Source organism: Dasypus novemcinctus, chromosome X (genome assembly GCF_030445035.2).
Source record: "Dasypus novemcinctus isolate mDasNov1 chromosome X, mDasNov1.1.hap2, whole genome shotgun sequence".
In the NCBI taxonomy this organism is placed as follows: domain Eukaryota; kingdom Metazoa; phylum Chordata; class Mammalia; order Cingulata; family Dasypodidae; genus Dasypus; species Dasypus novemcinctus.
The window spans coordinates 114,913,422-114,930,833 of NC_080704.1; the positions used below are offsets into that span (position 1 = coordinate 114,913,422).

Sequence of the window (17,412 nt, forward strand, 5' to 3'; positions counted from 1 at the left end):
AGTCTCTTGGCTCCTGAAAACCCTACCTGTGAGATTTTCCCACCTCCTGAGAAGAAACTTGACCTTTCAGGTAAAGGCTATAATCTGTAAGGGTCAGACAGTGGAATGGCCCAGGAGAGCTATCTAATGAGACCAAGTTGATTGGACATGGGCTGAGTGGGGCCAAGAAAGGGCAGCATGTCACCCACATTGACTTCCAAGGTAATGTAGGAAAAAGAGTCACAACAGTATGTTTCCTAGCCCTTGCCATATGGAAAAATGCTTCGGAAATCCAGATTTGGGGGATAGTATTTCACCAATGGTGAAGCACCAACAAGAGCCAGAGAGGCAACCAGGGCCAGTCATTATTTCTCGGTAAGGTGGGAAAGAGTTAGAGAGGGACAGTTGGGAAGAAATACAATTTCAGACCCTAAATGGCAGCTAAACAAAAACCAAAATGAGACACAAAACAAAGGGTTTTAGGAAATAAAAATTCTTCAAATTTAACTCTCAGCCAAATACAATCCAGGAACACACAGGAAGAATGAGAAGGCTGTGGGCTTCCTTGAGGGAGACCTAAGCACCCGCCCTCACTGCCAAGAGACCTTTTGTGCTCAAAAATGTATTTACCAAATGCAGTGAATGTCCCATGATGATGAAAGAGGTTGTTGATATGGGAGGAGTGGGATGAAGGGGGTGGGGGATATATGGGGACCTCATATTTTTTTAATGTAACATTAAAAAAATAAAGACAAAAAAAAGAGAGACCTTTTGGATTCAATTAGTCTCTTGTTCCATATGGGATTTTTAAAAAACTTTTTTAATACAGAAAATTTCAAGCATACACAAAAGTAGAAGAAATAGTATAATGAACCCTCATTACTCAACCCAGTTTCAGTGATTACCAATATATTGCCCATTTGTTTCATCTGTATCTCCAAATGGGATTTTAAATCTTTGGTTTGGCTTATAACCAACAACTTACTCTGCTTGAGGCTGAGCCCTATGCAAGGTAAAAGCATTGGCCCTACAGCAAGAAAAGAGTACAAGAAGTTCCCTGGAACCACAGTGTTTTGAAGCTTACACCCAGTCATTGACAAAGGCCATGTCCTGGATAAGTGATTCAAAAATTCTCATTGCTTTGGGTCAGAAGGATTGTGGAAAAGACCTGGCTACTAATCACTTTCCTCTAAGGGTAATTGGAATTGTCCAGATGAGGAATAGAGTAGAATGCAGTAGACTACCTCTGCCTCAGACTCCACCTTGAGGAGCCACTGAGCTCCCCACCACCTCAGCCATTGATTCCAGATCTCTTTTCCTCCCTCCTCTCATCCTTGCAATTCAGGTGGTGCAGCGGACACACTATCAAGGAATGAAATGTCTCTTCCGAATAAGCTTCTTTCCCAAAGACCCTGTGGAGCTGCTGCATCGGGATCCTGCCGCTTTTGAATACTTATACATCCAGGTAGAGTTCAGCTTAGGGATAGACAGACAGACAGACTGATGGGCAAACACGCAGGCAGGCTGTTCTGCCATCACAGTGAAGCTGTTGTGTAAGTTTTTTCTAACCTCCAAGTAGCTCTACATGTCCTTTCCTGCTCTGTTACCATTGTAGGCCATGGCCAATTTGGTTGGCCTGGTGACACAAACTAACTGAGGCCCAGAGTCCTGCCTAATCATCCAGACAAATCTTACCAGTTTTCAGGAGCAAACCTGAAACCCAGTAACTCTGACACTCACAGAATCCCAAGGTTTAAGGAGCCCATTTGGGTCTCAGGGGTCTCAACCCCCAATACCAAGCTGAGAAAAGGAGATAATTCCCAATTCAGTTTATCTAAAAACATTTGCTGAACGTTAAACTCTGGACCAGACCCTAAGCTAGGTGCTAACAGTCAGAGGTAAGCAAAGGATTGTCCCCGCTTGCTATAGCTCATAAACAGATGTGTGCACAAATAAATATAAGATGCTATGATAATGTAGAGTACAATGTCAATAGAGGCACACAGGAAGCAGTTTTCTGACTTACATGGGAGGGGGACAGTGAAGGTTTCCCAGACGAAGTGAAACATGCATGCTCTGAGCCTTGAACGAGGAATAGAAGTTTGCTATGTAGAGAGGTGGAGTAGAGGGGGCACATTCTAGGCAAGGGGTCTTGCATTTACAAAGGCCTAGTGGCACAAAACAGCATGGCATCATGAGAGAACTGCAAGTAATTTATTATGGCTGGAGTGCAGTATGTGAGGTAAAGAACTGTAGGAAATGAAGTTGGAGTGACAGGAAACAGGTGGTAAAGAGCTTGGCAGGCAGGTCAGGCAAGCATGGACTTTATGCTGTAAGCTGGACAGTGGTTCTCTAGGTCTCTGGACCAGCAGCATCCGCATCAACTGGGAGTTGGTTAGAAAAGAGAATTCTCAGGCTCCACCTTAGTGACTCAGAAACTCTGGGAGTGGGGCCTACAAACTGTGCTCTATCAAGTACTCCAGGTGATTCTGATGCACCCTGGAGTTTGAGAACAGCTGCTTTAAGCATTATCTGGGAAACTTTACTTTTTTTAAAGTACACCGAATATAAGATATGGACTATAATTAGTAGTAATACTTTGACAATGCTCTTTCATAATCTGTTAGAGATTTTCACAACAATGCAAGGTATTAGTGGTGAGGTGATGTATGGGAGTCCTGTATGATGATATGCATGATTGTTTTGTAAGTTCATAACTTTTACTATATACTTGTTTATGTATATCGGTGCATGAATGATATACTTCGATAATTTTTTAAATGAAAAAAAAGTTCTACCCTGACTCAGGCAATTAAATCAGAATCAGTGAACAAGGAGGCCAAACATAGATTTTTTTTTAATTCCTCAGGTGATTCTAATGTGCAGCCAAGGAAAAGAAATTCTGCTCAAGGGCAAGGGTACAGAAAGGTTTATATGAGACTAGCCTGATCATATGAGCAATTTAGAAAGACTGCAGTGCTAAGGAAGGACACCAGCTTGGCAGCTATGGCAGTTATCCAGAGAAGAAATGGTGAGGACCTGAATCAAGGCAGTGATGGAAGAGATGGGGTGGGATTCAAGAAATATTTAAAAGGTAGAATCCATAGGCCATAACTCGATGACCATTCATAGAGGTGATATTTCCCAAGTTAGGGAACACAGTCAGTGGAATGAGTTTTGGGAAAATACAAGTTCATTTTTGGATTATTTGGGGCTTTAGGTACCCTTTGGACAAACAGAGCACTAAATGAGAGGAAAATACAAGTCTGATCTCTCTCTAATGATTGCACCTGGGGATTTGCTAGGAGACATCATCCTTGTGCTTTCTGCCTCATCTGACAACCTAAAATGTTTGGAACATTTCCCAAACATCCTTAGGTTCCTTTAACAACACTCTAGAAGACAATGAGTTGTGGTTGCTCTATGAATTTCCTAAGTTTAGTTCTTATTTTGTTTGCCCTAAATTTCTTCATGCAAGCTTCAGCAGGTTTCCTTGGTACTAATGTTTTGAAATTTGGTGCCAAGACCATGTTCAACCTCTCTCTCTCCCTGTCGTGATGATATGGACTTCAGCTCTGTTACTTCTTTTTTTATTTAACAGCTTTAATGAGGTCTAGTCAACACACAACAAATTGCACATATTTAAAGTGTACAGTTGGATAAGTTTTGACATAGGTATATAACTATGAAACCATTTCCACAATTAAGATATTGAACATCCAACACCACCAGAAGTTTTTCAGGTTCCTTTGTATATTGTCCTCCCCATCCCCAGTCAACTACTGACCTGCTTCCTGTCACTATAGATTATTTTGCATTTTCTAGAGTTTTCTAAAACAGATTCATACCCAATATACACTTTTGGTCTTACTTCTTTACTTCAGCATAATTATTTGGAGATCCATCCATGTTGTGTGTACCTATAATTAATTGTTTATTGATTCATCTGTTGATGGACCTTTGGGTTGTTTCCAGGCTTTGTCTATTACAAATGAAGCTGCAGTGTACATTCATATATGAGTCTTTGTATGGACATATGTTTTCTTTTCTCTTGAGTGAATATCCAGCAGTGGAATGGATTGATCATGTAGTAGATGTATCTTTAATTTTATAAGAAACTCCAATACTGTTTTTCAAAGTGGTTGTATCATTTTACATTCCCACTTAACATGTTTGAGAGTTCCAGTTTCTCTGCATCCTTGTCAGCAGTTGATTTTGTCAGTATTTTATTTTAGTCACTCTAATAGGTGTGTAATGATATCTCATTGTCGTTTTTATTTGCATTTCCATAATGATCAATGATGTTGAACATATTTTCATGTGCATACTTGCCATCATGCATCTTCTTTGGTGAAGTGTCTGTTTAAATCTTTTACCCACATTTATATTTTTTGTTACAGTTCCATTTATCCACTTTTCTATTTAATTTTTTTTATCTTTTACCCACTTTTCTATTTAATTCTTCCAGCACCACTTGTTGAAAGACTATCCTTTATCCACTGAATTGCCTTTACACATTTGTCAAAAATTAGTTGCCTATATATGTGTGGGTCTATTTCTGAAATTCAGTTTTGTTCCGTTGACCTACTTGCCTGTCTTTTTGCCAATATCACAGTATTTTGACAACTGTAGTTTTGTAAGTCTTGAAATCAGCTAGCTTTTGTCCTCCAACTTTGTTCTTCTTTTTCAAAATTATTTTGACTATTCTAGGACCTTTGCATTTCCATGTGAATTTTAGAACCAGCTTGTCAATTTCTACTGAAAAAAAAAAGCCTGCTGTGATTCTGATTGGGATTGTGTTGAATCTATAGGTCAATTTGGGGAGTACTGACGTTTTGACAATATTGAGTCTTCTGACCCATAAGCATGGTATATTTCTACATTTATTTAGGTCTTTAATTTTTCTCGGTAATGTTTTGTAGTTTTTAATGTACAGGTCTGTCACATATTTTTTTCAGATTTATCTGTAAGTATTTTATAGTTTTTGATGCTGTTGTAAATGGTATTGATTTTTTCATTTCCAATTCTGATTGCTTGTTGCTAGCATATAGAAATACAATTGATTTTTATATATTGATCTTATATCCTGCATCCTTGCTAATCTCAATTATTAGTTCTAGTAGGTTTTTCTATAAATTAATTAGATTATTCTCCTAGATGATCACTGATAAAGCATTCCTTTTCCAGTCTCTCCTATACTGTGGTGATACCACCACGACTGCTTAGTACCCTAGTCCATCCTGGTTCCACCTCAAGAAAATGGGCAGCTGGTATAACGAAGGTTGAAACACAGATAGCTGGAACTCTGACCTTCAGGTTTCAGGTGTTGCCATACCCTTGGCCTTTGTTCCAGGGGGACCCCCTTTAGGATAATATAGGGAAGATTGACTCATCACTGTTTCTGTCCTTCAGACTCCAGGGAGCTGAATGCCTGCCCCATCCCTGTAGTCCATCTCTCACCCTGGACTTCTGAGCCAGAGCCCTATGGAGAGTCCCTCCCAATGTCTCTCTTCCTTTGTTCCCATCTGAGCTAGTAGTGGAGCCAAGTATGGTTGGGGGATGAGTATCAGCCCCAGAGAAAAAGTGGGAGGGTTTCTTATACAGGAGCGAAGGGAGTGGTACCATGTCTCACTTTTGCAGCAACCTGAACTTTCTGCCCATTTGTGCCTTGCCATTGTGTCTATCTGTCTCTGAGAAGAAGCCTGTCCAATATCTCCTGAATGGAGCAAATCGCATCTCTGAGACCCAAGGCTCCTCTGTTTAATCTTCCCCAAGGGTAAAATCTTACTCTTTCCCTTGATCTAGGATGTCTCTCTGATACCATGGTTCATTTTTGGGATGTAAAGGAGTAGATAACAGGGTGGGGGGACAGGGAGGGAACATCTTCTTTAACTGAAGAGTTTGGACTCCCCTCTCTCACAGAGTCGGAACGATGTTATCCGAGAACGCTTTGGAATGGACCCCAAGCCAGAGATGCTGTTGGGCCTTGCTGCCCTCCACATCTATATCACTGTCTCAGCCACTCGACCAAGTCAGAAGATCTCGCTCAAGAATGTAGAGTGAGTTGTGCTGGGACCCTTTGGGATGGAAACAAACAGTTAAGTAGGGAGAAGGTATGAGGGTTGAGCTATGCCATGCTTTTTAGGAATGTAGGGCATGTGATGAGAGTGAAAATGACTTGGAGTTTCTCACACTTAGAAATGATGCTCTTAGGCTCTAGTGACTAATAGGAATCAGGCCAATGCTATATCCCTGCACTCATCCTTCTTTCTCTTTCTCCAGCCTCTATTCTTCCATATCTGTCTCTCAGATTTAGTCGGTTTCTATCTTATCATCTTTCTTTCTCTGTTCTACCTTGTCTCTCTCACTATTTTGTACTTTTCTTCTGCTTTTAGGAAAGAGTGGGGCCTGGAACCCTTTCTCCCCCCCTCTCTCCTGCAAGGCATTAAAGAGAAGAACCTTCGGAAATCTCTCTCCCAGCAACTGAAGGCCCATCAAACACATCCTTCCAGCGGCACCAAGGTACCCAGATTAGATCATCAGGTGCCTTACTCAGGCACTGGTGGCCTTGGGCAGCTCAAGGGTGGTTTAAAAGAGTTGGTTCCTCTGGAGAACCTCACCACTCTCTCTGACTCAGTTGCACATCCATTCTGGCCTGAGAGTGGTTTTCTCTAAGCCCGAGCCTACCCCAGAGACAGCTAGCTCAGTGTCAAGTCATTGGGAGAACTCAGTATTCTCAAAGCAAAGGGGCCAAGGCATAAAAACGAAGATAATTCTCAGGTCCTTTCGCCAATTTAGTCAATGCCAATTGAGTACCTGCTATGTGGAATGCATTAGACCCTTGGGGTGGAGGCACATGTTTCCCATGGAAATGACTGGTCTGTCCCTCCCTAGATTTCTAATTCATCAGTCCTGAGAGGGAGATAAAAGTCCAGCCAAGGTGGGACAAGGCATGACCTGGAGAATGGGTCATTGGGTGGCATGTAGAGGGCTCAGGTCACTGCTGCACTCTCTTCCCATTCTAGGGCACATATCCCTTTACCCTTTGAGGATCACCTGCTTCCTGCTTCCCCCAGCCTTGCAGGCCCTTCTTAGTCATGTAAGGTTCCCTCTGCTTGTGCTTCTTTCCCAGGTGTCAGAAGGATGGTGAGAGGCACTAGAATCAGCATGCAGATGTAGACACAGGACACAATCACCCCCATATATTCCATGGGTCCACATTCCTTGCATTATCAGCTAGCTTCTCTTTTAAAATGCAAATTTCCCCAGAGAGTTGAGCCATTCCTACCTTGCTGTGCATATTTAATCAGATTGTTTTCTTCCCAGATGAGAGAATCAGTGCCTACACCCATTTCTTCAGCAAACTCTTTTTGAGGCACCCCAGTGCTCAGGGGTGGAGATACAAAGATGAGGAAAACTTGGTCTCTGCCCTCCAGGCAGTCAGTCTAGTGAGGAAACACAACAGACAGTCTCAACACAGTGTGAAATGTGTGGGTGCTCCAGAAGCACAGAAGAGGAATACCAAACCCAGCCAGAGAAAGATGGAAAAGGCTTAGGTAGATTTGATGCTAGAGCTGGGTCATGAAGGACAAACAGGAGCTTATCTAGATGAGTTGGGTGGTCACTTCTGAGTGGGATGGGAGGAAGACTTTCCCAGGCAGGGATATCAGTCTGTATAAAGGCCCAGAGATGAGAGAACGTGGTAAATGGAAAGAAATACAAATAGTTCAGCATAACTTGTTCCGAAAGTACAGGAAATATACCTGGGGTGGGGAGGTGGGAGGAGGTTCAAGAGAGGAGGCAGGAGATGTTGTCAGGGACTAGTTCATGGAGCGCCTTGAAAGGAATGTGTATTTCATCCTGTAGGTAGTGGGAAAGGGTTTAAGCAGGAAGCTGATGTGATTAAACATATGTTTTCAGATGCTTCCTCTAACAGCAATGTAGAGGGGCTGAGAGAAATGAGAATCAGTAATGAAGATAAACTGGCTGTCACCCTAATAGGTGGGGATATTGAGGCAATGGCTGTGGGACTAGAGAAGAGGGATGGATAAGTTGGAGAGGGCTTTAAGAAGTAAAATAAGGATAATCTGATGACTGATGACCCCCAGGTGAGAGAACAAGGTCCATTGTGAGTCACAGGTTCTGGCTTGTGTGTCTGAGGGATGCCAGTACCACTGAGAGAGACTTAGAATGCCAGAGGAAGAGCAGGCTTAGGACTTAGAGGTGCTCAGTGCTAAAGGTAGGACTCCTGGCTGGAATAAGCCAGTACCTAGGTAGCCCTGGGAGTCAGAAGAGTCTCAGAGAGAGGTATGGATGAGATGGGTGTCAGAGTTTGGCAAAGGTATTGGAATTCAACCAAAAACAAAATGAGTAAGCTGGGTATTTTTGGAACAAGGATCAGGAAGTAGTAGGGAGGTTTAATAAAGGAGGTGGGATACTAGAGGTAAAAGCAGCCCAAACTGGAACCTTCTTGCAGTTTTACTGAGAATCTCCTCACACTCCAACATTGTAGTTTGCTGATGAGGGTCTGTCCTAGGATGTTGAAGCTTCTTCCTGAGAAAAGCTTCCTTTTCCTGTGCTCCTCAGGCCCCTCATATTTCTGGGTGGGTTGTTTCCAACAGGGCTCTGCTATACAGGCGAAACTCCAGTATCTTCGAATCCTGAATGAACTACCGACCTTCACGGGTGTTTTGTTCAACACTGTGGGCCTGGTCAGTGAGGGCAGTGGTGGTGGGGTGGGGGAGCAATTGTCCTTGGGTGGGTGGGGTGGGGGTGTTGCAGGAGGCTTCCACTAGGGCTTTCAGGTGGCATTCTCTGTCAGCAAATGTTTCTAAAGGCCTTCCTTCTTCTTCCTCTTCCTCTCTCTTCCTTCCCATAGTGCTCTGGCCTGCCTCTGGTAAAAATGGTAGAGAAGGAGGAGATACCTGTTTCCAGTATCCCTCCATGACCCTTTTGTACCCCACTTCCTCTATTTCAGGAGTCGGCACACTTTTTCTGTAAAGGGCCAGGTAGTAAATGTCTTGGACTTCGCAGGCAAGACAGTCCCCACTATTCAGCTTTGCCATTGTATTGCAAAAGCAGCCATAGGCAATGCATTAACAAATGAGGATGACTGTGTTCCAAAAACTACTTAGGGTCACTGAAATTTGAAGTTCATGTAAATTTCACTGGGCACAAAACATGGTTCTTTTGATTATTTTCCAACCATCTAAAAGTATAAAACATATTCTTATCTCATGGGCCGTACAAAAACATTGTGGTGGGACACATTTAGCCCACAGGCCATAGTTGGCCCACACCTACCCTATTTCATTGTCCTTACATATCCACCCACAATCTCCCACCCTAAGCTTCCTGAGTTCTCATACTTCATGCTGCCTGCCCTGGTCCTCCACTGTGGCAACACCCTTCTGGGGCAGGTCACAGCTGGTCCCCCAAAGCTATGCTCCAGGCTAATTTACCCTAGTAAGCCTGATGAGAGGAAATTCAAATTTTCTTGCAGACTGGTTCCAGATATTTTTCATGTTCTTGGGAGCACACTGTCATGCTAGTGGGGCACACTGGCAGAAAGCAACTTATCAAAGTATTTACAGTAAGATGGAAGAGGTTCCTCAGGGTGATGCTAATGCCTAGGGAATGAGCTGGCAGAGGACTCAGGTTTGAGGACCCCAAGGAATGTATTAGTACCAGTTAAGGGAATCCAGTCTGTCAGGCATAGTGGTAACCATTTACATACTGGGATTTGAGGAACACTGAAAGCACACTTCCCCCTCCGTCAACCCCAATACACACCCATAAATGTTTCTTCTACCCACATGCCAGTGCTGAAATTCTTATTGGCCATTTCTTTGGGTGCTATGGTGCCTATTAAAAAGCCAATATCTTCTTAGAGAGGAGAAAACACATTAAGTTCCCAATCAACCCTTCACACCTTAGACAGAATTACTTTGTCAGTTTGGCTTTTAGAAAGGTCTTAAGGAAATCTGGCACTGGGTGAGAACTGCAAGTTTTAATTAAGGCTGAGGGTGGGGGCAGGGTAAAGACCAAACATGATGTCACCTGGTCAGATAGAGCACTGAGTAGGGACTTTGAATGGGCCTGAAGCAAGAAAAGGAAAGTCCCTGGGGCTTGGTAGGGAGAGAGCACTCAATAGAGTTTTTTAAAGGCACCCTCACAAACTTCTCTTCTTCACAAGCTTGCTAGAACCGGCCCAGCTGCTACACACTTAACTCAGCCTGCTGCTGAGGCTAAGGTGTCCATTTAGACTGACGATCCAGGGCCCTACCCTGTGAACAGGAGTATCCAAGACCATTTTTCCCTCAAAGTTGTCCTTCTGCCCTGGTCCTAAGACCCAAATAACTCTAGACCTCCCAGCAAAACTGGTTCAATGCATGTTTTCTATTTCCTTCTCCTGCCTCCTCTCCCTACCTCCTCTGCCCTTCTTTGGCTGAATGCTGTCTACCACTCTTGGTCACCAGGATGACAAGCAGTCAGCCACCACTCTCCTGGTGGGACCCCGTCACGGCATCAGCCATGTTATTGACCTCAAAACCAACCTTACCACTGTGCTGTCCGAGTTCAGCAAGATCAGCAAGATCCAGCTGTTCCGGGAGAACCAGGGCGTGGCCCGGGTGGAGACGAGCATCATGGATGCCAAGGTAAGCCTTGCTTTGAGGGTCCGCTTTTCTCCATCAATGCAGCGTAGGGCCAGGACTTGGCAACAGAGAAAGAAATACACTTGAGGCACCGACCAAGTTAGAAAGGGAGTTTGAACCTATGAGGTAAGGTTCAGTATTTCTGAAGTGGTTCAGACTCTGGGCCCCCTTGGGTTCATAATTATTTTTCTTCTCAACCCTCTGGGGCAAGATGTGTTGACCACATATTAAAGTCATTCAGTGCTAGGGAAGACAATGGGGAGTGCAGATCAAACGGAGCTATCTTAAGCAGAGTGCCAGGCCACGGGAATTGGAGAACTTGGAGCTACCCCAAAACCAGTGTTTTGCAATCTTTCTCATGACATAGCACACATAGAAAATGATTTTTATGTGAATATTGGGGTGAATAGACCAGCCCCAGAGATTCTGGCCACACCATGCCCTGCTTGGCTGCCCCAGAGACTTAAGGGATTATGTCTTGGCTCATCTCTACCCATTCACTGTTCACACGCACCTTGCACCATGAAGGAGTGGCTGTCTGAGGATGTGAATAGAAACGAGAGGGTCTGGGGAGAAGGGAAACAGGTCTCTATTTCACTGCCCAGAGTCCAGCTTTTCTGGAACCCTAGAAACTCTCCCATAGATCAGCTTCTTCAGACCGGCAAGGAGCTGTTGCCTATGCAAAGGCTGGCAGTGTGGTCAGCCACCTTCTCCATGACTCTCAGGTTTGAACACCCAGTGTCCAGTGGGAGTGGGGAGCAGACTTGCTTCCCAGCTGGCGGAAACTGTTAAAGGGGGAGCAGCAATTTTCCTCTCTTCAGTTATTTCCCAGGGGGAGATGTTCTTAGCAGATTGAGGTCGAATGTTTGCTGTTTCTAAAAGAGAGAGTTATTTACTTTGTTCTTGTATTTATGAAACCCAGAAAGCTTTCATGTGTTAATTTTTCTACCTGTGTTTCACAGGCTTCCCATAGGTTTAGGAATCTGTTTGGAGCTGGTGTTTAATTGACTTGTAGCTAGTTTCTAAACCAATGATTGCTGCCCTCCTCAGATGATGTTGGATAAAAGATCAAATGACCTGGCAGAAAAGGGGGATGGGGGGAAGAACAAGCCATGCAAGGGGTGAGTGGCTTCCTGAAAACTAAAATATGCTTAACACAGAGAAACAGTTCTCTAGTTAAGTCCCCTTCTGTGTTCTATGAGTGATTCTCAACATTGGCTGGAAAAAATGGATTTTAAAATTACAGGTGCCTGGGTCCTACTCCCAGAGATTGTGACTTAGATTGGTCAGGGGTGCAACCCAAGCACCAGGATTTATTTATGTTCCAGTTCCCCAGTGACTCTGTTATACCACCAGGTTTGAGAATCACTGACCTCTGGAACCAAAGCTCTGAAAGGAAACAAGCAGAGCAGGGGATTGGTGGGTATTGCCTGAGTGAGGAGCACTATGCTCATTTCTAGGAATCATTCTGCCACAGTCGTGGACCTGATTGCTGCTGTGGAGGGGAGCTACGTACTGGGGAGACCAGACTTACAAAGACACGTGACCTGCCTTAAAAACAAAACATCAAAACATGTATAGAGCTCTGAAATCAGACAGACCAAGTTCACATCCCAGCTCTACCATCTCCTAATTGTGTGGCTTTGAGAAAGCATCTTATTTTTTGCTTTTTAAAATTTTTAAATTTTTTTTCATTTTTGTTGAGAAAGTATCTTTTAACCTCTCTGATCCCTGATGTTCTCCACTGCAGAATGGTATACCTCTTTCAAAAGATTTTATTTTAAAAAAAAGTTTTTTGTGGGGATTAAATGAGAAAATATGCTTAAAATGTCTTAGCACATTGCCTGGCACATAGTAAGTACATAATAAATGAGACCTGTTATTTTTTCAACAGCAAAGTATCAATGAAGAAAAATTCATATGCTGTAAATTTTTAAGATAAGTGTGGAGGGGAACACAACTGAAAAACAAGAATAAATTAACCAGGACTGGCTTCCTGCAAGAGGGTATGCTGGATCTTGAAGTGATAGGCATGGATTAGCAGAGAGAAGTGGGAAGTGTGCAAAGACAGAAAGCAAGCACAGGAATAAGCAAGCCATATGTGTAGGTCAATAAGCATTGTTGCTTGGCTAGATAGAATAACAAGAAAATAGATTGGAGAGATTAGGGGTGGACAGAGCAACTTGATTAATAACCTCAAAGTCCAATCAGACAAATTTAAATTCAATGTGATAGAATAGTGGGAAGCCACTGTAGTTCCTTGAGTGACAGAATGAAAGCTGACTTTGATCAGTGTGCAAGATAGATAAGAGCAAGACTAGTATAGAGCCAGAGAGGTGAGGATGGGACTGTGGTACACTACTGGTTTAGGGGTGAAGGAATAAGGCCCTGAACTGGAGAGACAGCAGCTAGAGGGTCTGGACATGTTTAATAACAGTAATGAGAAAAAGTGAATGTGAAACATGTAGAATCATTAATAGTAAACACACATATCGCCCACTCCCCACACCTCACAGTTACACATATCACACATTGTCTTATCATCCCTAACACTTTATTGCCTAATGCATGTATCCCAAGTGCACTGAAGAACTGTGCTCTGTGCACAACACACAGTGGATCCAAATCACAGGTGGGTAGAAAGGTGAAAGGCCACATTATGGGATCAACAGGAATACTGGTAAATGGAGGGGGCTAGCAGAAGTCTGCATTTTTGCTGATTGGGAAATGGTAAATGGGTGTGTAGATGATGTGAGTTCCTAGAGATGCAAACATCAGTTGGTAGTTCAGGTATGCCCAAGTTTAAGCAACCGATAAAATGCAGATGAAAAACCAGAGGGCAATTATCTACTTTACATCAGGACATTTCCACTTTGTAAGAAGATATACCCTGTGTGGTATGCAGAATAATGGTTCCTTTCAAAGATGTCCACACCCTAATCCTCAGACCCTGTGAATACTGTGATATAGCAAGAGGGAATTAAGGCTGCAGATGGAATTAAGATCGCTAATCACCTGACTTTAAGATAGAGATCTTATCCTGGATTATCAGGTTGGGCCCAGTGTAATCACAAGAGTCCTTATCAGTAGAAGAGGGAGGCAGAAGAGAAGGTCAGAATAATGCAATGTGAGGACTCAGCCCACTGTTCCTGGCTTTGTAGTTAAAACATGGGACCAGGAGCCAAGGAATGCAGGCAGCCTCTAGAAGCTTCAAAAGGCAAGAAAATGAATTCTCCCCTAGAGCCTCCAGAAGGAATGCAGCCCTGCTGACACCTTGATTTCAGCACAGTGAGACTTGTGCAAGATTTCTGACCTGAAGCCACTAAATTTGTGGTGATTTGTTACGTACACCTTCACATAGTAAGTTCTCAGATATTACATTAAAGATATGGTTGATAAACATTCTGCTCAGACCCAGCTTTTGTTACATAATGTCTGCTATTTGCATCACTAGTTAAACGGCAGTGCCTTATGAAATGAACAGGGCAGCATTTATCCCTTCCTCAGACAAACATCTGAGACAGGATGGATCAGTGACATAGTGAGAGAGGAATAGAGGAAGATCAGGGTGGGGGTGGGTGGAGAGAATCAAGGTTTCAATTTGACAGTCATTTAGTATGAACTTAATGTTGCAAGGAACCATGCTAAGCAGGGAAAAAAGAAGTGCACAAATAAGTTTCAGACCCAAAAGACTTGCCACAGGCAAGGTACCAAGAAAGTATTATAGTACGGAGGAGGGCAAAATCAGTTCTGCCTATGGGTGGAGGGGGAAGATTAAGGAAGGCATCCTGAAGGTGTCAGCATTTTCTGTAGTTACTGAGAGGTGCCTCTCTTCATACATGTACACAATGGCAAGGGTTTGGGGGAACAGGGTGTGGAAAACTCCTTATTAGAGAATGGATTCCCCAGACTCAGTAAGTGTCTTTACATAGGATCAGTGTTGTGCTGAAGCCAACTCGCACAGGCTTATAAGAGCCAATTGGGTATATAACTCCTAACTCTGCATTCAGTGTCATCACACTGATAGCTTGAAAGTGACTCTGGTGGGAGTATTTACACCAGGGAAATTGACAAACTTTACAAACTAGGACTTTGGAGAACTGGTTGTTCAACATTTACCAGCAAGGCACTGCTTAAGGGACACTGAAGAAAGGCTGTCTGTATTTATTTCCTTAACAAGGGACATGGAAATTAGAAAACAGACTTGGCCTTATTTCCCATAGATATACCACTCTGATCTGGGAATATTTGGAAAAAGCCTGGTAAAGCTAAGATTATTCCCTCAAAGCAGTCCTTTTCAGCCGTGACTGCACATTAGAAATGTGTGGAGATTAAAAACCAGTGGATGCCCAGGCCCTTATTCCCAGACTACTTAAATCAGAATCTCTGAGGGTGGGACCCAGGGGTCTATATTTTAGTTTTTGTTTTTCTTTTTAAATAAAGCTTCCCAGGTGATACTAATGTGCATCTGGCCTGAAACCACTGCCTTAAGGTGATATTCTGCCTTGCCTCAAAATTAGTTGGCTGTGCCCAATTAGCCTTTCTCTTTTACCCTTGCCCCTCCAGGCCCCTTTTCCTGTTTTCAGGGATGCTAGAATGAGCTGAGGCTACCCCAGGGCTAGTCCCCTCCCTAGTTGGCTCCCCAAAGTGCTAGGTGCCTAAAAGCCCCCAGGACATCCTGGAAGGGAAGTGGGTCTGGAGATGTCAAATTAATTGCTGTTGTACCTTATTACAGTTGGTCCAGGCATCAAACTCCGTTTTCCTTTTTTCATTTTCCATTTGAAAATGGCTTGGGCACACTTAGTTAAAGTTTTCACCTCAGCACACTTAATCTTAGTGAAGCAAACACGAGGTAGTATTCAAGTAGGTTTCTCTAAGAAACAGCAGTCTGGCACCAAACCATCACTGAGCCATTATCATACCCCATTACCACAGAAGTACATAAAGGGGAAAAGAAACCAACAAAGGAATGTCCCAAAGGGATCTCATGTGGACCAGTGTGTCTCCTATTCTCGTGTTTGAGCTTTATTGCTCTAGTGCTTTCTGTAGGACAAACATTACATTAGACGTCATGATCATTAAAATTCTATTTAAAATAAAATGTTGTTTTTGAAGGTTTCTGAGCAAACTTATCCAACTTCTTTGCTTGCCTGCCTTTGATTTGATTTTTACCCCTGCTGGCAAAAAGCACGTCTGTGTTCCCTTTACCAGCTGCATTTGGCCTGAGCTGGGGCCTAGTTGGCCTTCTAGGATGTCAGAGGAGAGGCTCCTAATGTGCTATGCTGAGCCAGCTGGGGATGTTCTTGGCCCTCTCTGAGCACAAGAATTTGCCTTTGTGCTGTTTTATTACTGACATGGGGCTCTATTTGGGGTATGAAATAAGAAGGGGGAACTGAAGTAAAAGTCAGGCAGTTAAGTAAATCAGCCAATTAGTCACTGAGCCTCCAGTCAGTAATTCTGTCCATTAGCCACCCAACAAGCCAGCCAGGTAGCTAATGGGTCAGAATGGCAGGCTATTGGGCATTCTGCCTGTCCTGCAGCCAGACTGTCAGCCAGTCCATCAGTGAGTGAATCAGACTGCCCTGCAGTTAGCCAGTCTGTCAGTCTGTCCATCAGTTAGTCAATCAATCAGCTAGTCCTTTGGTCAAATGGCCCCTCATTTTTTTGTCACCCCATGCCATTTCTTCAAAGAAGCTCTTGCCAACTTTTGAATCCAAATTAGTCACATATGCACATATTCACATGCACCCACACACACCCCACCCGAGGAAATTATGTGTTCTAATAGCTTCTTCTTCTGTACTTTTCTTTCATGGCACTTGCCATAGCTTGCACTTACATTCATTTGTGTGGTTATGTGGTTAATGTCTTATTTATAAGTTAATTATAAGTTCCATGAGGGCAAGAATGGGGGTTAGCCTTGTTCTGGAATGAATAGATGGATCTATCATTCAGCCATTCTGTCTATGAGCCATCTAGCCAATTTTGTGGCAGCTTGCAAGTGGACAAAGTGGGAAACAGGAGCATTTCAGCCAGAGGGAACAGCATAGGTTAAGGTATAAAGGTGAAAGGGACATGACATATCTGGAAAACAGGAACATAAGGTAAGGGGCGGTGATGGGAGAAGGGTGCAGTTAGAGTTAGTGGGAGATACAATTGGAGATATAGGTTGGAGCCAGTATAGTGCCATTGTAAAGTATCTTGGTTTCTCAGGCCCCTAGGACAAATACCACATAATGGATTGGTTTAAACAACAGGAATTTATGGGCTCACAGTTTTGAGGCTGGAAGAAATCCAAAATCAAGATATCAGCAAGATTTGCTTTTTCCTGGAGTCTATAGCATTCTGGCCCTGGCTGCCAGCAATCCTTGGCATTCTTTGGCTTGTCTATCTGCCTCCCACACAAGGTGATGTCCTCTCCTTTCTGGATTCTGTGACTTCAGGGCTCTCTTTATAAGGCCTCCAGTAATATGAATTAAGACCCACCCTGATTCAGTCAGGCCACACCTTACCTAAAAATAACATCTTCAAAAAGTCCTATGTATACAATGGGGTCACACCCACAGGGACATTGATTAAGATTAAAGACCTGAGTTTGTCGGAGTGCATAATTCCACCTACCACATAAGGCACTTGGACTTTATCCTATAGGTGATGAGCTTTTCTGGTTAGAGAAGGGTCTCATTCCTCCTCTTAATTTTACCAGCTCTTCATGCCTGGTCTGGGAACCTCACAAAGTCAAGGCTACCCACAGCCCCATGACCCCCTGTCAGCCAGT

The 17,412-nt window shown here is 43.4% G+C and overlaps 1 protein-coding gene across 1 annotated transcript in view; it reads left to right on the plus strand.

The window, feature by feature from the left end:
• FRMPD3 (FERM and PDZ domain containing 3) overlaps window positions 1-17,412 on the plus strand; it is a 59,977-nt gene that overhangs the window by 25,127 nt on the left and 17,438 nt on the right. The window contains exons 5-9 of the mRNA XM_071213155.1: window positions 1,325-1,444; window positions 5,902-6,038; window positions 6,375-6,501; window positions 8,601-8,690; window positions 10,458-10,637. Coding sequence (XP_071069256.1) covers window positions 1,325-1,444; window positions 5,902-6,038; window positions 6,375-6,501; window positions 8,601-8,690; window positions 10,458-10,637 — 654 coding nt within the window. The remainder of the gene's footprint in view (window positions 1-1,324; window positions 1,445-5,901; window positions 6,039-6,374; window positions 6,502-8,600; window positions 8,691-10,457; window positions 10,638-17,412) is intronic.